Below are 24,861 nucleotides of genomic sequence, written 5' to 3'. Positions count from 1 at the left end.
TGGTGGTCTCAATGGGTACATTTCCTGGTTAAATAAATACATAAATACATTTTAAACAATTTTATTTACAGTTAAGGATAATAAAAACAATAGCATGAGTAATAACAATGTTTAAATTCAATGGATGTAGTAACTGTAACAATTTAATATGCGATTAAAACCGAGATTAACTAATATCATTTTTTTTTAATCGTAAAACTAATTTTTAATCGCTTGACAGCCCTAATATGCATGCGTATACAGTGGTCGTACAATGTTTACAAACCCTAATTTATGTATTCAGTACTGAGTGGGCTCTACAAATGGTGCCTGTAATTGAGTACCGAACTGCATCATGGGATTGACTGTCCTAGCCTTCTTTATATAGTCCTAGCTCAATCCCGGATGTCCTGTGGAGGAGTAATCATTACTTTGAGCTAATTATATATATATATATATATATATATATATATATATATATATATATATATATATATATATATATATACACACACACATATACATATACATACACACGCTGAATATCATTCTGCAACAAGTGAAAACCAAAAAAAAATCGATATGCAGCCCAACTACATAAAACATGCTTGTGGAAACACGCTTTTATTGCATGGAGGTTTTACTTCACGTATTTACCTATTTATTTATGATGGAGCTCTATGGGAACAGTGGAAAAAAACTATAGTCTTTTGCAATCAGAAAATCTGTGGTGAACCCCTCTCTCACTGCGTCGTGTGTCCGAGTTCCTGGTAAGTGACGCTTTTGTGATTAACAGTCTTATGGGAATTGTAGTTCGGTGCGGTGATGTCGTAGCGCTGTTATGGCCAGTCGCTGTAATGTTCATCGCGGTGATGTCGTAGCGCTGTTATGGGCAGTCACTATCGCGGTGATGTCGTAGCGCTGTTATGGGCAGTAGCTGTAATGTTCATCGCGGTGATGTCGTAGCGCTGTTATGGGCAGTCGCTGTAATGTCCGTCGCGGTGATGTCGTAGCGCTGTAATGTCCGTCGCGGTGATGTCGTAGCGCTGTTATGGGCAGTCGCTGTAATGTCCGTCGCGGTGATGTCGTAGCGCTGTAATGGGCAGTCGCTGTAATGTCCGTCGCGGTGATGTCGTAGCGCTGTTATGGGCAGTCGCTGTAATGTCCGTCGCGGTGATGTCGTAGCGCTGTTATGGGCAGTCGCTGTAATGTCCGTCGTGGTAATGTCTTTCGCAGTGATGTCGGCGTGGTTTTGGACTCGCTGTTTTGTCATGTAACAGAGCGGGGTAGTTGCTGGAGTGGAGCGCAGAGCGGACATTTCCAGCCCGCTTTTTCACAGCACTGAGAAGAACTGAGCACGGTTTTATTTTTGTTAAATACATGTTCGGCCATGGAGTTTGCACAAAAAATGTTTCAAAAGTTGAAAAATACAGATGCAGACACTACAGTATTTTCCATCATGCTTGTGCATGGTAACCATTATTTTTCCAGGTTCAAACCAAAATTAGGCACTTTTATGTTTTGCAGATTTGAGAATTACATTTTAAAAAAGCTTTTATATTCAATGTGGAGGGAAAAATATATATTCTCCCGATTGTGGAGATGCCATGTAAAAATGTGCAAAACGTCATCAGTGTGTCCATCTGTCTGTGTTTGTTACATAGCCTATGTTGTTTTTATACAGTTCTATGGTTATGCACCAATGCAGCACTGTGACCACGGTTTATATTTTCTGCACTCATAAGGATAGTTCACACACTACAGGGTGGTCCGTCAGCCCCGTTGAGACTCACTCGTGTGTTTGTGGGTTGCTTTGAGCTCCCTATGAGATATTTGGATACAAACAAGCCCAGCATAAAGCTAATTTTATATGAATCATATGCAAAGTTTGAAATAGATGAGTACACCGTACAAGACATTGTAGGAACCTCTTAATTGCAAGATGGTATTTCCTAACTTTTACTTTATTTTCACATTTTTACACATTTTTTCAGTACCAATCAATAATAATGAGGAAGCATCTTCGAATTTATCTGAACACTTTATGTGGGCTTTTTTCTTTGCTGATCATAGCTGGGCATGAGGCTTGTTAAACTGTGTATGCCTTTATTGCCTTGTACCATACGACAGAAATCACATGCGAGTGATAATAATTAAATCTCACTGTTAATGATCATTTTAATTAACAGACAGTAAAGTACAAAAGCACTAGCAAGTGCATAATATAACATCCACTGAGGTTAATGGGTCAGTGGTTTTGTTTATCAGAAAGTCCAGCAGCAGAATTATTTATATATACTGTATATAGCAAAACAAAAACAATGTTTTTATTTTTTTTTCCAAACCTGTACATGGATTCCTTCTACGGACCAGTAGTAGCATTGCATTCATGAGAACAAAACAATTTAGTTTAACAAAAAAGGGAATAACTTTTATGTCCTTTACTTATTTTTGGGTTTTCTTTTGTAGTGAGAGAAACAAACACTATGGACATCCAAATTAGAATTTCCTTCTCCCACATTGTACATGTTTACCTTTACCCACCTTTTTTTCTAAAATTCCAACCCCTAAATGAAAAATGAACATTTCTGAAATGTAAAGAGGCATACTGTGCACATTTGAAACAGGACAGGTTTTTAAATTGGCCCTAAAACTGAAATAAATTCATACGTAATGTTGTTGAAGCTGACACCCTGGGATCCTTCAAGAAGCTGCTTGATGAGATTCTGGGATCAATAAGCTACTAACAACCAAACGAGCAAGGTGGGCCGAATGGCCTCCTCTCGTTTGTAAACTTTCTTATGTTCTTATGCGCCTGATTCATACATTTTATCCTGCAGACTGATGCCTCTGACGTAGTAAAACTATGGACGGATCTTTCCCAGGAGGTAGAGGGCGTGGGGCATTTGGTATTGTACATGAGCAGGAAGCTGCTTGCGTGAGAGACTCAGAGACCAGGTATGCTGTAATCGAGAAATAAATGCATAGCCATCATAAAACAACAAAATTAACCAAAAGCAAGCTTCTGTGCGCCTCTCTTCCTGTGTGTGTGGGCCCATCCACCCGCATCAGCTGCAGTCACTTACAACAACGTCTCACCTGAAAAACAGAGCACGAGGAGGTTAAGTGCTCAAGGTCACGCAGTGAGTCAGCTGGGATTTGAACCGGGGCCCTTTTTTATAACTTTTTTTTGGTATTTAAGTGACTAACAGAAACACCTTGAATAAGTGACTAAGCAGCCATTACACATGTTCATTCCCTTTGCTTTCATTGTACTGGATGTCTTTAGTGGAAATAAAGTGTCTGTTATCCTAAGGCATCTCATTTATTTTGTACATTTTTTAATATGTAAGTGATTTTGGGCAAAGTGTGTGGCAGTGGCTTTTCTGTTATCTCCACATTGCTATGTTGAGCCTGATTTGGAGAAATAGAAGATAGCACAACTTCCTTTTCAATTATCTGTAAGACTCTAATTACTATCAGACGTTTCAGTACCAGCACAATAAGTGTGATTATTATGACGATAAGGAAGTAGGAGCACAAATATCTCATGTTATTGATATTTTACCAGTGAAGGACAGAGGTATGTAATTACTAAAATTGTTCCCTGGCTGACGACTCTAAAAGCTTTGTGTGTTTGTGTGTGTGTGTGTGTGTGTGTGTGTGTGTGTGCGTGCAAGGATTTAAAAGTCCTACAGTACATAGTAGAATACAGTCTTGAAAATTTGAATAAAATTGATCAATTATAAAAATACTTCAAATTCGTAGTTATTAATCAAGTAATATATTGATCTATAATATATAACCTACTATATTAAAATGGACCAAGTTTTAAGTGTCTCTCTCTCCCTATATATATATGTACTGTATTATATTTACAGTGTTACTGTACGACAGTATGTGTGAAACACTGTTGTACCATCATGTACTGTATATCTTCATTGTGCAAGGTAGTCCTTCAAACAGTGTACATGTTAACAAGATATTTTAAACATAGCAGTAAAACAGGTTATCATATATATTTGGATTGTACTTGGCATCCAAAAGGAGGTAGTTTGTTGGTTTTCAAGATGCTCATATTGACTACAAACTTGTCCATTGATACACAGACTGGTCCTAACATACAAAATCTACTGTTCTAAAAACAGCAGACATTTTCTTTCATATATCAGTTTTTCATTTTACATCCTACAACTTTGAAATACAGGGGCTCAGGTTTCAGCTTATGGGTCACCAGTAGGAACTGAAAGGTTTGTATTTGTATATTTGAATCAAATATTGTAGGATATTGCAGTTTGTTTCCAAAGTACATCATCAGAGAATTCATGTTTTTTAAAACGTTTTATGCATTACTTCAGTATTTTATTTTGGGCTTGCACTGCACTTCCTATAGACTTTTCTATTGTTTTATTTGTCAGGAAAGTGTCAGTGTGGCCAGTGTACCTGCTTCCCACCAGGAGATAAAAGAGTTCACGGAAAGAACTGTGAGTGTGATGATCGTCAGTGTGAGGACATTAATGGAGAGACATGCGGTGGTAAGCTTCAATCCTATTATATATTCTAAACAAATAAGTCGTTAACAAATGTACTTAGCAGATTGCTGTAGACACAGTTAAAATACATGGTTTGCTTTGAAAACCACTGTAAAATAATAATCATGGTTATATTTCTGGAAGGAGAATCCGTCCACTAATCAACACCTCATGTCCAAGGCTCTGTGGGGCATTCATTCATGTCGTTTCTCTTGTTTGGCCTCTCCATCACGTGCAGCAGGGCCAAACAGGGAGACACCATCTTTAGAGCCTGGAGGAAGGGGCTACCCTCATCCTAAGGTTTCCTCCTACCAGTTAGTAGGGTATTTTTTTCCTTACCTGAGTGCCGAACGGTTTGTATTTAGTTTCTGCAGGATGTGTGGTAGGCTGGAGGGGCTGGGCTCTTCCTCAGTGAAGTCATGCTTTGGGGGACGGGCCCGTGTCTCAGCAGCTACTTTTCAGGCTGTTGCGTTAACCATTCATCATTTTCATTTTATCCAGTCATTCATTCTTTTCTATCTTTTGGGGGTAGGTGGCAGTGTGCCACTGCGGTTTTTGCGTAACAATTCATCATATTCATTATCCAGTCATGTTTTGGCAGCTTTGTCTTTTTTTTGTGGTTGCACCCAGGGACAAGGTCTCTGGCCAAATTTATTGTCATTAATTCGTCTGTTTATTTGCAATTCAATTCAATTCAGTACTGAATGTTGTATATTCTGTATTTTAATTGAATGTTATTGCTGTGCAGAACTTTTGTTTGGGGCTGGGAGGGGGGGGGATTGTAACCTTATACTCATGGTTTAAAGCTCTAGATGGCAGGGCCCCCAATTGGATTACATGGTAAAAGCACAGTCATGTAATATGCAGGGTGAGTCATACAGTCAGGGGAACACAGGTTCGCGTCTTGGCTATGTGAAGTTGTCGGTCTTTCAGAGGGAGTGCCATATTAGTTCTGGCATTCTCCTCATCATGTTTCAGTGAACCCTACTGGCCAGGCTCCTCAGCAGTGCTTGAAAGAGGAGCAGACTACCTTAAATAGTAATGACACTGTTGAATTTAAATGCAGGACACTGGGTGTGTAATTCAATCAAACTGGCAGTGTAATAACATTCAAATGACATGGTAGCAGCTTCAGTCTGCAACAGGGCTGAGTATTTATTAATTACAAAAGCTATAAAGCTGCAATTTAAAAACATAACAAACCATTTATAACAACACCCATCCCTCTAACTGGTTATCTATTTACCTTTAATGGTGAAATCATTACTATTTTAACTGTTTGCTTCTATTTTTGCAGTCAGTGCTGCATACTGTACTTCCCCGGTTCATTATTATTATTAAGTCTCAGTGACCACCATTTAAGGAAGAGAAAATCTATCCATGTCACTTGCAAATTCTCAAGTCCAGCCACCATGTATTGGTTTTTTATTATTAATACAATATGAATCATTATGTATTAATGTATGCCTAAATACAAATACAGGTGCACTGCTTCTACAATCTGTTGTTGAGTCAAATCTCACAATCTATTACCTTTTTGTTCTTATAATACATTAATTCAAGTAACAAATTGAAAAAAAAAATATATATATATATTGTCAGATAAGTCTGAAGGTAAGCAGCCGACTGAGAGAGCCTCTTGGGTAGGTGACTTTCTGAGCTACCTAGGTTGCAGGACTTTACCCCTGCTCACATGCAACTCCACACAACTCTCCAATATGAAAAAATACATAAAGGTGCAGTCTATGGTAAATTAACAGTTTCACCTCACCCCGCTAATACGGGCTGCCTACTGGTCAGATGCCCAGTGAGTTTGGGTGGACACCTACTGTACAGCCTTTCTCCTTCAGGTGCCGGCAGCCAGTCAACATCCGCTATCAACTTCCTGGGTCTAAGTAGGCAATTGGCTTTGCAGTGGGGAATAGATGACTCTTCATTTAAGATTACACTGATTATTATTTAATCTTTATAAATGCCAATTGAACCATCACATATGATTCATATGTCTTAGAGAATTTATAGTGATTTCTGAATAGTGAACTTCTGATATACTGGAAACTTGTTAGAAATGTATACATTGTACTGGCATAGTACTACAGTATTTAAACTTGAACGTAAAAAGTTCTGATGATTAAATATTGTGTTTAAAAATAGTGACGATTATGATAATAATAATCAAACTTAAACCACTTTGCCCATTGCAGGCATTTGGAACTATAGTCCCCTCCATTTTAAGTAACACAAATTAGTCTCCTCCTTGAAATAGATTATTGCCCACATTGTCAAACGGGTACCACAGCAGTAATGATCCATGATGTGGTACAGAACAGAAGAGCCAGCACACTTATATATATATATATATATATATATATATATATATATATATATATATATATTATAATCGCTCTTCTTGCAGTGATTTAGAGGACAGATCTCAAACCCTAGTGCACTAGAGCAGACATTTTGAAAAGAGCTTTGAAACAGAGTTTAAAGTGTAAAAAGTTGTCAGGATGTTACCCATGAAAAGTCAAATGACAGGTATGTTATTTAAACAGTTGTAGCAACACATGGGGATGTAGAACGCTACATTCTTTGAAACCCCGCTACATACTCTTGAAGTCTCAAGTCTATTTAACAGATAGAGGTTTTCCGTTTTACTAAAGTTCAAAGCTTTAACCCTTTTTGCTTATTTTTTTAATTTTTCCCTTTCACCATTGCTGCTGTGCAGCTCTGAATTCTACAATTAACTGTTCTATGGCCCTTGGCAGTATTTAATTTGTCAAACAAAAGATCATCTGGTTGGCAGTGATATCCGGCAGATATGGCTGCATCGTGGCTTGGGCAGCGTCTGCTATCCAGACATGTTTCAATGGAAAAATATGCTCAATGTTAACAGAATCACGCCTCAGGCTCTCAGTCACTTGTCTGTATTGTGCCACATGTCTTGGGGCCTATATCAGAGAGTTCTCAGTCGGGGGTCTCTCTGTGGACTGCTGATCTGTATGTGCCAAGTGCTAATACAGTCCTGGTCTGAGCTTTTGGGCAGATTGCTCTAATCACAGTTAACATGACTTTCACTTTTCCAAATCCCTGAAGATACTGAGCTCGCAGTCTGAAGAATTAAACTGGTAATTTTGTTTTTACTCTAAAAACACCACCTGCTGCAGCTTACTGACAGTTTGACCTGAACAAAATGCAAGTATCTTCCAAAGCAGGCATATGCTTGTTGTATTTTCTTTTTCTGCTTCCCCTTTAACTTTTTAACCCCACTATCTGTGCACTGTTGTTATATTAATTGTTGTCTTTCAGGATCAGTTCAGTTGAACTTTGGATTTACCAGATCTTCACCCTCTGATATGGATCAATAAGCAATAAAAGATGGGGCATAGGACTGCAGCTTTGGTGCTTAGACAGGTCTTGAGATCGGATTGGTCTGTAGCTGCCTTAATAAAATGTGTCCCCACTTTATTTTCTATGATCTCATATGCCAAACATGGCTGTTTAAATTAATCCACATCTTGCTACTGTATATTTTAAGATGCTGAAGCTGGTGACCAGTTTTCTTAGAATGTAGATGCATCATCAAAGCAAACTAAGAACTCTGCACTAGAACTAGATCTATTCTCTAACAAATGTTTTGTTACTAAGTAGAATCCTGCAATATCTTAAAAAAATTACCCCTATTATGCAAGATGCACATGGATGTATTTTTTTTTTTCATGTACCTGTTCTCATGGGATAGCTAAAGCTGCTAAACTAATGTATAGTTTCACAGATGGATTGGGGAAGTCTCTCAAAATATGCAATGTAAAAACAGATGTAGCAAATTATTTTTCTCATTGATGCTGCTCCAACTTATCTGTGACTTATCACTGACTCATCTAGTTCTTTGGACCAGTCAACAAATCTACTTAATGGATTAGAGAAAGAGCAAATATTAATGTTGAATTAAAATGTAATCTAATCTAATTACCCTGGCTTACTGGTCTGAGGCTATGTTCACACTGGGTGTGTTAAAGATTTGGTTTGCACTCGGTACAGTTCGGTACGTTTGGTGTGAAGTGTGAACAAAAAAGTCTGCTTGGAAACGGACCGTACCTAAAGAGGTGGTCTTGTTCCATTTGGCAAACGCACCAAGTCACTAAACCTCCATGTGAACAACTGCTGGACTCAGCCCTTTTGCACATAGGAAACGAACTATACAAGGTAACCTGGCTCATGCGTAGTTTAGTTCTTATTCTGTGGAAACAAGTAAAGCAAAAAACAAAATGTCTCAGGAAATTGACAGTGAGAGAAACTGAAGCTTGATAAATGTGGCTAGACACCAAAATCCAAGCAGAACTGGACAAAACTCACAATAATAATAATAACATATTTTCTTAAAGGCTAAATGAGAAAGGTTTTAATAGAAACTGTGTACAATGTAGGCTTAAAGTGAAGAAACTTTATCTCAATTATCTCAAGATGAGAGACCCATTAATAAAAAGCAATAAAAGTAAAAAGCAGAGCATTTGTGGCAGTAAAAGAAAATTGTATTTTGAGCAATTGGATGAAGCCATAACTAAACTAACTGAGTGCACTTGTAAACTGCGCTGTGAACACAAACGGTCCTGGAAAAAAATGGAAATGGACCAAATGAACAAACTTTAACTTGCATCCAAACTAACTTGGCCCCTTTGCTCGCACATACATGTGAACAGCAAGCAATTTGATACATTGTTTCAAAGCAATCGAACCAGACTGAGTTTAAACTGATAACTGTTTTAAGTCTGCTGATGTTACTTGCTTATTTGCACAGTACCTCTATACTACTAGAAGGATGCTGTTGCAAATAAGATCTTAATGAGTCATTTTAGAATTGCCTACAACTTTCTTTATTGTCACAAAATATACACTGTACTTCAAGAAATACAGAAACATATTGGAATTTGGTAAAGCACTACTGAAAAGTAGAAGACAAATTAACACGTGAAATCCAATTTGAATTCTAAAACCATTAACAAAAGTTCACATTTATAACATTTGGCAGGCTGACTAAGAAGCCTCACTAAAGCTAACATAAAGCTATGCATTATGTTGGCTACTATCTATGGTGCAATGAGTAAAGTTTTCATTCAAAATATATTTTGCAACTGTACAGAACACTGCATCTTCTGCTATCCTAGAGTTTTTACACAAGACATTTTCAGTTTATTCTGTTAAGAAACCTGTAGGAACCATGTAGACAGTTTCCTATTAATACTGTGCCTATCACATGTTAAACTAATCCTTGAAGACCCACACTGACTCACCATCTACGTCAAAATGGAGCTAATGGAGAACACTGACCTTTTATCAGCATCAGACAGACTTCATTATGATGTCCGTCTTATGCTGATGAAACATGGGCCCTCCAGCTCACCTCCCTGTCTATCTACGTCTGTTTTTCTCATTGACTTGTTATTCTGAAAATAGCAGGGACAAACAGTGACTCAGTGCAAAACATTCCAGTGTATATTCACTACTGTGCAGTCATACTAAAAAAGCAGAAATTGTGAAAAAAACATAGAAATTGTCAACCTGTTTCTAATGCTAGGACAGAAGTTGTCATGCGTATAGAGAAACAGACAGACAGAGTGTTAGGATACAGACAGCTGTCTTTAACCCATGTAGCCTACGTTTCAGTTCAGAACACAGAGAAGAGTGAGCGAAGGTCGTTTTCTGTTTGACAGCTATTCAAAGCCCTAGTGAAACGTGCTTTGTTTAAATGAGTGGGTCCTTAAGTGGCCAAGGTTTTTTTTTTCACAGACTCGGTGCAAGTGGCTGGCTGTTTGGCAAAGGATCATCTGGTCACAGTGAACTAGTCTGGAAATAGAAAATGAATGCCAGATGCTGCGGGGAGTAGCCTGTTAAGGTTAATGAGGTTGAAGATGGAAGAAAGTACCTGTAAAGGATTGTCATTGTTAGCACTTGCTGATGAATTTACAACCATACATAAAGAAACTGATACACAAAATGCATGTAAAAATATGTACAATAATGTGTTTACAAATTCAATTATACAGTATATGTACTTTAATAGCCATACATCTAACTATACTGTTGATTATATTTCATATGTATATCATTTGCTTGCCTACAGGACACAACTGGAAACTACTAAACACATTTTTATCAATAAATATGATCAAAACCATTTAACTATCCTCTTATCACCACATTGAAATATCCAGAGTACAATGGGTTTCTATAAGGACAAGCTCCTGATAATAATATCACTTAGGAGTTATTGTCACACTCCATTTAATATCACTCACATGTATCAGTCATAGATTAGAAAGTTTACATGAAAGTTTTCTAATGGAAATTTTCTAACATATAATGTATAATTGCACAGTGGTATTAAAAGGGTTTTGCTGTAAAAACATTCATGTGTATGTATTAAAAAAACACAGGTAAAATATTCAAACCACAGCATCTATAAATACAAAGATAAATAGTAACCACAGCACAAAAAGGATCAAAAAGGACATGGATCAATGATCTGAGGTAGCGTAAAATAATATCCATGGTGCTTTACTTTGATGAACCACAATTAAAATCTAAATAAACAAAATGAATATTTCATGAAAGTTCTTCAAGCCAAATGAAATCATTTGAAACATGCTCACAGCTATGTATTTAACCAATCAATAAAGCCAATTTATAAAGTGATTTAAATATCAATTTAATTAGATTAATGTATTCAGTATGTATTAGCTTTAGGTTTGTGCTGGTTTCATGCACAAGGTCTTGTTTAGCTAATTTATGACAATAATACCGATTTAATCAGGGCTACATTCCAATTTAAAATAAGAACAAGCCTTGTATATAAACAAAGGGTTTTTCAGATCCTCCTGCTTAAAAAATAAAAGACGTCTGTTACCGGTTCCTCACAGCACTTTGTTCTTTTTATAACTGATCTTTGATTTGTTCTGGTTTAAAAGAGCATACTCAAGCTTTCATATCACATTTAATTAATTCACAGCTTACGTACAAGTCACCATCTATCCAGGTTTTCAGAAATCAGCTTTCAAAAGAGAGAAAAAAGTAATGCTGTAAGAAAACCTATAACTATACACTGTCCGCATCCTAGTTAAAACAACAACAGGCTTCAGAAGCCACCAGGGCTGCGGCTGTTTTACCATTGCTAAGCTGTATGTGTGATTTCTGAGCTCAAATAATTTGTATGCACAAATTGTCTTTAACAAGAGAGTTGTTCGGTATTTATCTTACTGTGTATGGGAACGATATGAACCGCTGCACTGCCAGATACCATATACTGAACTTATTTCAAAGCCTGTTTTACATGTTGGTCATCTTACCAACATGTAAAACTAAGCAGTAATATTATGTACGGTAAGGTATGCTGTACGTGTACACGAATTGACGGTTAAAAGCAGTCCCTCATCAGCAGGCCATTGACTTTTACTGTATCATATACAAACTAGATCCATAAAAGATCAGACATCCTCAACCAAAAATGAGCAGGAAACAATAGTGCTATAATAACAGTTCTGTGGGTTGAATTACAATGGACCCTTATCTTTGAGCAGAACTCCAAAGACGTATTGGTTTGATAAAATGTTCTACATTAGCAAGTGTTTGATTATCTATAAGGTGCTAGGGAAACACATTTAAAGCATTTCAAGGGTTCCCCGGGGCCTTTCTGCTAGCTTGCTAAAAGATTGATCCTCTAAAGCAGTTACTTACTGTCTTGTGAATTAAAGGCAGTTATAAATATTGAGCTGAATGAAGCCAATAAGTTGTAGCTGTGTTTGTAACCCATGTGTATTCTCCCCTTTCCTATCAGATCATGGCATTTGCTCATGTGGGCGGTGCGTCTGCCAAGACGGTTGGTTCGGTAAACTCTGCCAGTTCGTTCGGAGTTGCAACATGACCGAAGAGGAGAGCAGGAGCCTCTGTGAAACATCTGATGGGGTCATGTGCACAGGGAAAGGTAATGAACCGTCTTCTCAAAAACAACACAATCCTAATCTTTACTTCAGAAATGTTACTAAAATGACCCCTCTATGCCCTACGCCCATAGATTCTGAAATGCTACTGTAATTCATGTGTCTTTGTCTTCCCATATGGAAAAATGTTATACTTTTGCTTCTACGCCTCTCCGACTGCTCCATGTGTGGATTGTTTGCACCATAGAACTTTTATATGTAAGTGTGATATAAATGTGGCGGTCTGGCTGTGGTGGTGTCATTTTATTTCCATAATGGCTCTTTGTGTCCTTTGCTGACCGATAAAGTTTTACCCATGCTGAACAATAAAATAGGCAGATAGGGTTAGCCATTTTAGCTATATTGCAGTCTATTTTACTTTTAATTTAGATTAAGTGAACATATTATTCATAATTGCATTGTTTAACAACAGGTATGTTGTCAAGTTTTTTTTTTCATTTGAATAAATACATGTTTTAATCGTTTTATTTTTGTCAATGGTACTGTAGGACTCTATTGTTCTAATTTGATCTGAATTAAGTTTGCAGCCATTGAAGATAAGCAAAAAAAAAAGATTGTTGACCTTCTGTACTTTCTCTAAATTATTTAACTTAATATTTACATTTAAATGATTGGCTGTGCCTCTTGTCCTGTGCTATACGGATTTAAGCTGGCATTAATCAAGACAATTGAATGGCAAGAAGCCATTAGTTTTATGTCTCTTTTTTTCTCATTTATAAGTGGAATGAGGCATTAAATGTATCATTTTATTTCCTAATTTGAACGTGTTCAATAATAACATTTAGCTGATTTTTTTTTTTTTATTTTACTTTTTTTTTTTTACTTATCTTACTTTTACAAAAAAAAAAAACAGTTCAGCTAAACTCTAAAAACGGTACAATATAGAACCCTAAAAGTTTCTATCTGCTGGTATAGATTTTGAACCATTTTGAAGTGCCATATGGAACCTTTTAAAATGGTTCTTTGGAAGAACCCTGCATTAGAGGTTTAATAAAGAACCATCATGGTTCTTATATTAATGGTATAATACAGAACCATATTGGTTCCTCTGAAGAACCTTGTACTGACATTTAATATATCATCAGAGTTACTCTAATGAACCTTACAATTAACATTCTATGGAGGGTTATTTTAGTTAATATGGAAACACCAGTTTAGTGATATGTAATGTAAATGCTTTGATAAATCACTCAATTCAAGATGCCAACATTTTTTATTTATTAAACATTTATATAACATTTTAGTGTTTTTACAGGTTAACCCTTTGCGGTCCTATGTTGGACCTGGTCCGACATTGCAATTATTCCTATCTGGTCCAATGTCAGACCCTGTCCGACATCATAAAAAAAACGTTAAAAAAAACGGGTTTCTAGTCGTTTTTTCGCCGGAAAAAGCCAAGAAAACCATTCAGTGGCCGAGTGGGAGCGACAGGAGCCGAGACAAGCCAAAAAAAAAAAAAAGCTGTATCTCATGAATAGTCATACTTGCCCCTGGCATCAGATAGGGGCAGCCATAAGGAAACAAGCTGCCTGTTACTGAATCAGTGCACAGAGAATAACACAGACATTTGCAGAGCTTTTTTGAGATGTTATAGTAATAAAATAATGACTTGGATCGCATTATTGAGGAGTTTGGTGATAAAACGAGTGATCAGGAGATGATCGATTGGTATGTACGACTGTTATTGTGAAAGCTATAGCGAACGAAAAAACCTGTTTGACTGTGGGAAAAAAATACTTTTAAACAGTGCGTCTAAAATTAACTGCGCGTGTGAAAATGTATTGGACCTGACGCGCCTGACACGCACTTAATAAATGGACTGCAAAAGGTTAAACCATTAGTGTAGTTTGTTTCAGGTTTAGTTATATATGAGCTTTACAGTTTTATTCGACCTGTGTGTTTTTAATAATTAAACCATATTATTTACACAGTGAAAAAAAAAGTCTCAGAGCAAACTGGAAAATTAAACCAATGCATCCCACAGATATTCCTGAAACTTACACAAAATACATTTTCAAGAACATGCAATAGACTTGAGATAAAATGCATATTGAAACTGATTTTTAATGAGCCCTGTAATAAAATGCATCGTAATGAACGTTGGGTTTCTTTTTTCTTATTCATTTTTTAATGGCACACTTTACAAGAGATAGAGTACATTATTTGGATCAGAGCTTATTATGAGTTTATGATATCTGTACATTAAGACTGAAAGTTTATTAGTATGCCTTTGAGATCAAAACTTCTATTAAAAACAATTTACATTTGTTATAAACAATTACTTTTTCTAATCAGCCATTTACATTTAAAATAAATCATTTTTTGATATGTACAATTACATTTTTATATCAAACATTCTGTTTTTGTAATCAAATTAAATTGTTGATACAATAAATTAATTTAATTTCAGATTAAGTGTTAAAATGGCATCCCATCAGATCAATATAATTATTCCCCCAGTAAAACTGCAGTTATTTGACTGTAAATCTTTAACACTGGTAAAGGTACTTTGTCAGAGGTACTCAGCTTCATGAAGTACCTTTCCATGAAAGTCAGGCCATTTTTTAGAGCTTTAGGATATTCAGTGCCCAAGGAAAAATAAAGAGAAAAAATACATTCAACAGCAAGGGTGACATCCGTTGCTGGACAATCACCTCACCATACCTACAAGCAGTGGCGGCTCGTGTGGTGGGGCTGCGGCTACTTTAAAAGGGATTTCCTAATATTCCTCCCTTTTAAAAACATTTTAACTGTCAGATATCACTTAAAACAGCAAGGAACTTGTTAAACACTTGTTAATTACCTACAAGTCTCCCTCATAATTCATCAAGTGCAAATTTATGGCCAGCCAAATTAAGAGATATCTTAAAATATTTAAAAATATCTTTAAATCAGTTGAAGATATCTTAAAATATTTTAAGATATTTTGAAATAATTAGAGATATCTCAAAATGGTTTACAGATATCTGGAATTAATAACTTGGCTTTGTACGTAACATTAAAAACATCAATTCTGTTAAGCTACATTTAAGAAGTAGAGCTCAATTAACTTACTTGGTCAACAACAAACAATAGATTTTCCCTCTCTCGAAAAATGCTGGCAACAGCAACAATGCAGCATTCATTCTTAGTCCTAAAAAACAAATAGGGTATCAAATCATATACAAAGTACAAACCACACAGAAGAGTGTTGAGCAACCCTGGTCTGAGAGGTACAGGATCTTTGGCTTTGCATTCCATCAGTGCTCACAGTTACATTCACAAATTCATTATTTGCTAAACTTCACAGATAAAGAAATGGGTTACTAAAGGTACCTTAAAAAAACACACAGAATAGGTTACTAAAGGTACCTTAAAAAAACACACAGCTCTCCAGGATTGGCCACCACTGATACAAATGTTATTGTGGACTGGAGCAAAAAATTGTTAAGATCAGTATAAACAAAGTTTCAAAAAACCTGTTTATGCAGGTTTTTCGCATGGTTTTTATGCCTCTGTGAGAGTTAAATACCAGCTATCTTCCCCATGAAATATTATGCTCTAAGTGTATGACATGAAGTTGCATCATTTTCTGTTTAATAGTTATTTACAGTATAGATCATATTCTGAGATAGGTCAAAACAATTTGATGTACAATAAATATTTCCTATTCATTACCATTTTCCTGAGTCTTATCTGAAGCATATTCAATGTAGGACATCACATTAGTTAGAAGAGGTCCACTAGAGTGTGAAAATAGGATCTACAATTCTGGATAGGCCACTCATTAGGTTCCGTTCCAAGTTTATTCCAAAACGTAGTTCTACTTTGTGCAACAGCTAAAATACAGATGGTAAAGTAGTTGTTATATTTATTTATTTATTTATTTATCAGATGCCTTTATCCAAGGCAACATACAGAGCTGTAAAAAGAGTTGAATAATTACAAATAATGTAGTAGTTACAAAAATCAATAAATAAAACAAAATCAAACTAAAGCAATATAACAGACAATTCCACAGATCTGAAAACTGAGGACAAAACAAGACAACAGCATTGCAGAGATACAGAAACTTCCTGAAGTGAAGGGTTTTCAGAAGGCAAGGCGCTCTGTGATGGAGCAGTCCTGATATGTTGCATAAGATGGTTCCACCTCTAGGGAGCAAGGGAAGAAAATGAACGAGCAAAAGAGGAAGGAGAGCAACGAGGGAATAGTTAAGTGGCAGGCAAAAGATGAAAAAAAGAGGCCGAGATGGGATATAGGGAGACAAGGGATTGCAGATAAGCAGGAGAAGTGTGATGGATAGGATGGGAAGCTAGCCCAAGAACCTTAAACTGAATGCAAGCAGAAAGAAGGAGTTGCATGGGAAAAACCAGGAGCAGTGGAATTTTGTAAAAGCGGGAGCAGGTGGATTGATGATGCAGAAAGGTCACCTAGGAGGACTAATTAAAGTGATTATACATGATTATAACTAAAAATATTAATTATTTCTGATCAATCACCATAAGTAGAATAAAAACTAGTACCTACCAGTTTAGGATGCTTTAGGAATGGAAACAGACCAAGGACTTCTTCAGTTGACATTTTCTCCATCATTCTTTCCCGAGTGTGTACAGCTCTATTCATGCTGTCACATACGGCTTCAATGTTCGGTCTCAATTTCATTATTTCTTTTCTTATGGAGTCCAAGTCTTTTGCAATTCTATGCTCGTCTTCTCCTGGGAACTCCTCACTTTGCACCTGCAATATTTATCATAATGTAGGGTAATTCAATATTTATGATCAGACATTTAATGCATGTATTCTCTGTGCTTTTATTTACTGTACTGTCCATGTTTCTTTACTGTACTGTCCATGAAAGCCAATTAGCTAATAAACTACACAATCGCATGTATGTACATACATAAAGTATAATTATATGTAAATTAAAAATACATAATTTGAAATCTACTGTTTCAATCTATTCCTGTCAATGAAGATCCAAGAGTTAGGCTTACAGATTCTCTTCTCTTTTTCACGAGCGGTTGCTGTTGATCTGGTGCAATTAAAGCATGCTTCCTTCCTCAACCCACAGCACCAAACTTTTTTTTCATGTCTTCTACAGTCTCCACTAAAATAAGTGGCTTTCTCTCTTTTTTGAATTTATTTCTCAGTATTTCAAGTAGAGTAGCCTGAAACAATTATAGAAAGTTAAATCTATGTCCATTATTTGGCTATAAAACAATACATATCAACTAGTATAAATATATTTAGCACTGTATAATTTTGACAAATTAATGTTTACTTGACTATTTCTTATATGAATATAACTACCAAACTTATACTGACATATCCAGTTTGGCTGTCATCTCTTAGAAATCTGTACTTACAGCACAAAGTACACATTCATACAGACGTGCTCAAATTTGTTGGTACCCTTACAGCTCATTGAAATAATGCTTCATTCCTCCTGAAAAGTGATGAAATTAAAAGCTATTTTATCATGTATACTTGCATGCCTTTGGTATGTCATAGAATAAAGCAAAGAAGCTGTGAAAAGAGATGAATTATTGCTTATTCTACAAAGATATTCTAAAATGGCCTGGACACATTTGTTGGTACCCCTTAGAAAAGATAATAAATAATTGGATTATAGTGATATTTCAAACTAATTAGTTTCTTTAATTAGTATCACACATGTCTCCAATCTTGTAATCAGTCATTCAGCCTATGTAAATGGAGAAAAGTAGTCACTGTGCTGTTTGGTATCATTGTGTGCACCACACTGAACATGGACCAGAGAAAGCAAAGGAGAGAGTTGTCTGAGGAGATCAGAAAGAAAATAATAGACAAGCATGGTAAAGGTAAAGGCTACAAGACCATCTCCAAGCAGCTTGATGTTCCTGTGACAACAGTTGCAAATATTATTAAGAAGTTTAAGGTCCATGGAACTGTAGCCAACCTCCCTGGGCTCGGCCGCAAGAGGAAAATCGACCCCAGATTGAACAGAAGGATAGTGCGAATGGTAGAAAAAGAACCAAGGATAACTGCCAAAGAGATACAAGCTGAACTCCAAGGTGAAGGTATGTCAGTTTCTGATCGCACCATCCGTCGCTTTTTGAGTGAAAGTGGGCTCCATGGAAGAAGACCCAGGAGGACTCCACTTTTGACAGAAAAACATAAAAAAGCCAGACTGGAATTTGCTAAAATTCATATTGACAAGCCACAATCCTTCTGGGAGGATGTCCTTTGGACAGATGAGTCAAAACTGGAGCTTTTTGGCAAGTCACATCAGCTCTATGTTCACAGACGAAAAAATGAAGCTTTCAAAGAAATCAAAAGCAAAGTCTGATTTCTATTAAATATGGAATAAACAATGGTGGATGCCAATTACTTTTGTCAGTTTCAAGTTATTTCAGAGAAAATTGTGCATTCTTCGTTTTTTGTGGAGGGGTACCAACAAATTTGAGCACGTCTGTATATATATAAAAATATATATTTGAAAAATAATGTTATGAAATACAGTTGAATTTTACAATTGCTTTAATTTAGAAAAAAACATGATGCTCAAAAGCATTTTCAAAATAAATTTAATAAAACAGTTTTTTCTCTTGCATAAAATATTGCTGTAATGAGATTTAAAAAATAGTAATCCTTTTAAAAAACGAATATGCTATTTTACGTTATGTAATTATTCTAAAATTGGTTGCCTATGTATCTAAAACAAACACTGAAATCTCAGTTCCTACAGTGTATATTTGCTGAGGTCATCAAATAGAGTCTGTATTAGAGCTGCACGAAGTGCAGATTTGTCTTTTGATTTGAAACCAATGTCTTTTCTATCAAGGGCCATCTGTACAACTGGAGGAAACAAAGGCAATGTATATCATGCGGTCCAAACATGAACAATGTTTTTTTTTTCATTAGGTTTATAACACAATGTACTTAATTATTTAGACAAATATGTATTGCCAAGATAGATACCCATATTATATCAAATGCATCATTGAAATTCTCATGTTACCAAGTCCAGTAACAGTTACATTTATTTTTTTTGGTGTACTACTATATCAAGACTTGTATATGTCTAAAATCATTTTATATGGATTGTTCCTAATTCTGTTAAAATGTCAGACTAATTGTTAAGGATTAAATAATAATACATAGTTTATTCTTGTCGTGTCGACAACAGGTATATCTTGTTAACCCTGCTGTTATGCCAGCTTATCCTTTTCAATTAATGTGAAACTTGGGTGGTGGACTGCCCATTCACTGCAACACATTGAGTTATGGTTCAATTAAACACAATGGTGTTTAATAAACCACAGTTACAGTATAATGAGTTCATACTGAAGACGAAACAACTCAAAGAGGAAGATCTAAACAGACATGACTTGTTTTTTTGCCCTCAGTCTTTCTGTCATTTTCATTGGTTGTTTTTCTGTAAATGTGAAAAACATATCTGACAGTTTTTCTTTTTAGACAGCAATTCACAATGCTGCTAAATAAACAAAGAGGAACCGGTGACTTTTTTTATGTAGAGTCCTGAAGTCCAATGACCCCAAATCAGAATGAAAAACACGGCTATGTTTACAAAACAGGTAGCAAACAGTAGTGGAATCGTTACTGAAAAAACTTGACTCTGTCCTATTATGAAATGGGTTTCAACAAATTTAAGTGCTGTCATTTTCTGGTAATTAACGGGGTGCTATATTAATATTTTGGATGCCTTGCATCATAGTAAGCATACTATAAATGCAGTGAACTTATAATTCTACAAAAAGTACATTCCATTCTGGTACCAGTCGTTTTAAATAGAGCCACTGAGAATCTGACAATGTGAAGCCCTTCTTTCTGTACTGTATAAAAGATGACCCTTCTGTAAAAAGAGTCAAGTAGACAAATGGAATTCCTCTTTTCTCAGCCTCTACTTAGAAATCTCTAAAGTAAGTACAAATAGCATGGGTTGAATGGCGTCTGCTTTCCCTTCAGGCGGCTGTGATCGCGCATCATCTCTTCCCATTGATGTGAAAGGGGGGCAGTGCTAAGAATTCTTATAAAGCTGGTCTGTGCAACGTTAAGCTTTCAAAAATTTTCAATTTAATTTGACAGCTGTTTGAAAAAAGCTTACAGCTACAACAAAGTGTTAGGGAATGTGTTGAATGTTTCAAGAAACTTTTTTTTATAGATAATAGGGATGCTGCTGGAACCTGGTTGGTTGAGTCGCCCACAGAACATTCTGGGCCCGGGAAAGCCTTCCTTTCTAACACAAGCTCAGGATTGTATCTGTAGGAAATCAGTGCTAGATTTATCCAGCTTGTTATTCTATTCTTTTGGTTGTATTATGTGTTTCTTCTCTATGCAAATAAGTTAATAAATACACTGCTGCTGATGTCCAGTGTAAATGGATGTATGTAAATCACTGAAAAGGGTTTTTGATTATATATATATATATGTATGTAAAGCTGTTTAATTGTTCCCTATTTTGATGTAAGAAGGTGGTATTTAAACAGTGCACCTGTGTTTCAAAAAAGGAAGCTGTAGAATGTAAAAAAGGAAGTTGTAGAATGTCATAGTAGGAAGCTTTCATTGAAAATATTTTCTAGGGCATTGGACCTTATTGATATATACAGCTACATGTGTCTTGATTTAACTTAATGGAACAAATAATTAAGCTCTATTAGATTTAATGTAAAAATAAGGTGTAAAAATAAAGTGACCATATCACAACCCAATGCATTCTGGTATGATTTACCTGTCTCAGGTACCATTCTTACCTTTAAGAGAAGCAGGACTACGCTTACCAGAATGCATTGGGTTGTGAGTTGAAAAGCCTGAACTATCCCAAACTGTCCCGCTGAACACGGAGCCATATGGTCACCTTATGTAAAAAGTCAACTTGACAAGCCTTCCAGCATCCCATAAACTAACCTAGTATATTTGCCACTCAGATCATTTGTATGTGTCCTGAGTTTTTAGGATTAGAGTTATTGTCCAGTGCTTAGATAAATTAAACAAAAAGTAACATTGTTGTGCAAACACTGCATTGACACATGTTTTTCTTTCAGGCTCCTGCCACTGTGGGAAATGCATCTGCTCATCTCAGGAGTGGTATATTTCTGGAGAGTTCTGTGAGTGTGATGACAGAGACTGTGACACGCATGAAGGTCTTGTCTGTACAGGTAAAGCTGAAACATAACCAGGATCTGAAGCTAGTCTAAAATCTTTGCACTGCTTACTGTATGTAAAAAATAAAACACCACACAGCTGCTGTTTCCAGATTTTCTTACTGTTAACAAAAAAAAGAAAAGAAAATGTAAATTAAGAAGTAGAAAAAAACACCCAGCTATCAACAAGAACCATTGCTGCTTGCTGGGTTACAAGTATGAGAAAATGTATGTGTTTGATTGCCCAGAACAGTATAACCCAAGTAATATTACAAAATACAAAATCGACTTACAGTAACTATTTGCTCAGCTAAACCTAGGAGCTGCATAATTTTAAAGATATACTGTATGTTCTCCATTTAAAATAAAGATTTAGAGCTGTATTGTATTGCCAATATAATAAAGTATACAATCAAGTGCAATATATCATTTATTTTACATATTTCAAACATGTCTTGGTACAAGTAATATATCGACTTTTTGCTATCTTTCTGGTTGAATCATTTTATGACCGTACAAGTTTCAGTGGTTTTCACTCACTGCGGCTCATTTCTTTTTATGATGTATGTAATTATGATTACACTGGAACAGTGGCATGATTCACGGTTCTTAAATAGATGCCTTCTTAGTTTCTTGCACATCTTCTAGTTTAACATTTTGAGGGGATGTAGAGCATGACCAAGACAAAAGCAATCTGCCATAAAGTATTTCTCTTTCAGCAATACTGAAATGTGACTCTTACCATAGAGTGGAGGTACACAGCTGCATGTGCAATATCTATTGGTGCAGGAGGTGCATGGTGTCTATTTACGTCTTAAAATGGAAAGGAATCAAAGCTTAGCAGTGATTAATAATGATGTATATTTAGCATATTGACAATGTGGTGGTATATCTTTTATTTAACATCACATTTAAAACATTGAGCAGAAAAATTATACATTTAGTCTGAACATTGCTTATAAAAAAAAAAATGCTGCTGAAACCCTTTTTGCACAGGCATTAAATAAATTAACCCCCCCCCCCCACCTCACCCCAAAATGTTTTTTGTTTCAGAGTTCAGGGAGTTCATACATTCTGCAGAGCAAACAGTTCTCATTATATGTTAATGATGAGTGATGTGGAAAATGAAATGTATTAGCAATGGCTTTCGATTAATTTCATGCGGCAGACCCTCTTGTTTTGAACAATTTGAACAGTAAAGCAGATTCACAATATATACATAAACGTACTGATGTGATGAGAGGTGTACTCTGGCTTGATATCAGTTGCTAAGTAGATTTAAACAGAAATGCGTAACCTTCAACTTAAAATGTAATGTATTCCAGTGAAATGTATTAATAGCAGGTCAGTTTCTGTTATGCAGATGAAAGATCATTTCTTCTCTCATCCAAAGTTTTGAATCCTTTTGAGCAAATACAAATGATACACAGTGGAGCTAAACACTTCATTGCCTTGGCAAGCTGTTGTTTTAACAAAATAATGATTGGTCATACAGTACAAAGCCACTTGTGTGTTCACACAACATAGAAAATTATGATCACTAGCTAGTTTGCAAGAGTGAGAACTGCTCAGTACTGTATATCTTGAAGTGTTAAATATACCTCAAGGACATTTTCAGGATTTATTCACAAGAAAACGCGTCATAACTTTGAATACTGCCACGTTTTGAAGCAGAATCATTTTAAATTCTCCCTAAAATTATGAAAATGAAACATGAGGCATTGCATGTCATTGTTTCCTGTGAAGAACTTGCCTACAAGTTTGTTGTAGAAAGCAAATCAGCACCAGTCATGAGCCCCTTTCACACTGGGATGCTCTGCCCGGGTCGGAACCTACCAAGGTCAGGACCCAGTGTCAGGTGGGTCGGCGCCACGATTTCACATGCTTTTGATAAAGCAGGATTGACCTGGGTGACAGACGCAAGTACACAATGCGTGTATCAATGCCCCGGAAGCAGCTTCTTATGGACGCTTCCATCCAAGCTTCTCTGAATTTGAACAGTCAGCCCAAATGTTGCTTAGAGCAAATGTTTCTTCATCCCTGCTCCAATCTGGCTCATGGTGTGTCTCAATCAACAAAAATATGACTAAACACAAATGTTCCTTGCGGAAGTGAAACTTTCAAGTAGGTGTGGCTGTTTGTTATTTAGTAAGCTCCACAGAGGAAACCTACGCTTTCCTGACTGTATAACTCACCCTACACATCACACAGTTGTGCCTTTACCAGGGGAAACTCTTGGAAACCCCTCGCTGTTACATTTTAACTCTAGTTTTCCATTTACTACATTTTTTTGTATTTGCAGATGTGGTGGACGATGTATGTTACTAACCTCACAGGGTATCTAGCATGTGAAAAACCTTCCTCCAAAATACATCCACATATGTTCTTTACTTTTAATTCATGCATATTTATGCTGAACTAATAAGGCTGACAACACATTTCACCATGCGAATAGCAGGTCAATATGTGGCATTGAACCGATTTACACTGACTACTGACACAGTTCCATTAACAGTGGGGCATTGACAACTTGAACAGAATAACAGCTTGTACTAATAAGGAAGAGATGAATAAAGATGGCAATATTCAACAAATCTGAGCAAGTTTATTACAAAATGATATTAATAGCTAAAGTGACAGTCCTAGATTTAAGGGCAGGATAGTGTTGAAGAAGGACAGCACCCATTAAAACTAAAATTGTGGTGATGTCAGCCAAGCCTTACTCATGGAGCTCTGATAAATGCCAGCATTCACACATCAACATTTCTTTTTTCAGTTTCAATAAATAATAACTTTCTTTCCAGAGGGCACCGTCGCTCATTGTGGAAGGGTTCCTTTTGAAACCCAAATAAAGTAAAAAGAGAAATAAAAAAACAGCGTGTCAAAGAAATGCAAGCTTAGCTGTAGCACCCAAAGTGAAAGACCAGAATAGTTTTATTTGACGTTTGTTACGTAGGATTTTATTTTTGTAAGATTCAACACATCATATAGAAAGGTTCTGCTGTGAAGTCTGGGGAGTTGAATTAAAAGAATGCTTGTATTACAATTTGCCCACAACACTGTCTTTAACAAAGCTGCTGTTCTGGAAAATGGTGCCATTTGATCTTTACTGTCCAGGCAGCACTTCCATCAGGACCAGACCCTCCATGATTACAGATCTCTATTAAACCATGGCACAGCAGGGACTGAGCCACCAGGACAGCTTTTTACAGCTCCTATGGCCATTACGTG

General features: G+C 36.2%; 1 protein-coding gene across 1 annotated transcript in view; it reads left to right on the top strand.

Moving 5' to 3' along the window:
* The window catches only part of LOC117405705 (integrin beta-like protein 1), a 93,460-nt gene that overhangs the window by 63,119 nt on the left and 5,480 nt on the right, over window positions 1-24,861 (top strand). The window contains exons 8-10 of the mRNA XM_034008995.3: window positions 4,398-4,514; window positions 12,343-12,489; window positions 21,532-21,645. Of these exons, the coding sequence (XP_033864886.3) occupies window positions 4,398-4,514; window positions 12,343-12,489; window positions 21,532-21,645 (378 nt within the window). The remainder of the gene's footprint in view (window positions 1-4,397; window positions 4,515-12,342; window positions 12,490-21,531; window positions 21,646-24,861) is intronic.

This window comes from Acipenser ruthenus, chromosome 9, assembly GCF_902713425.1.
Source record: "Acipenser ruthenus chromosome 9, fAciRut3.2 maternal haplotype, whole genome shotgun sequence".
NCBI classification, from domain to species: domain Eukaryota; kingdom Metazoa; phylum Chordata; class Actinopteri; order Acipenseriformes; family Acipenseridae; genus Acipenser; species Acipenser ruthenus.
This window is presented reverse-complemented; position numbering and strand designations above follow the sequence as displayed.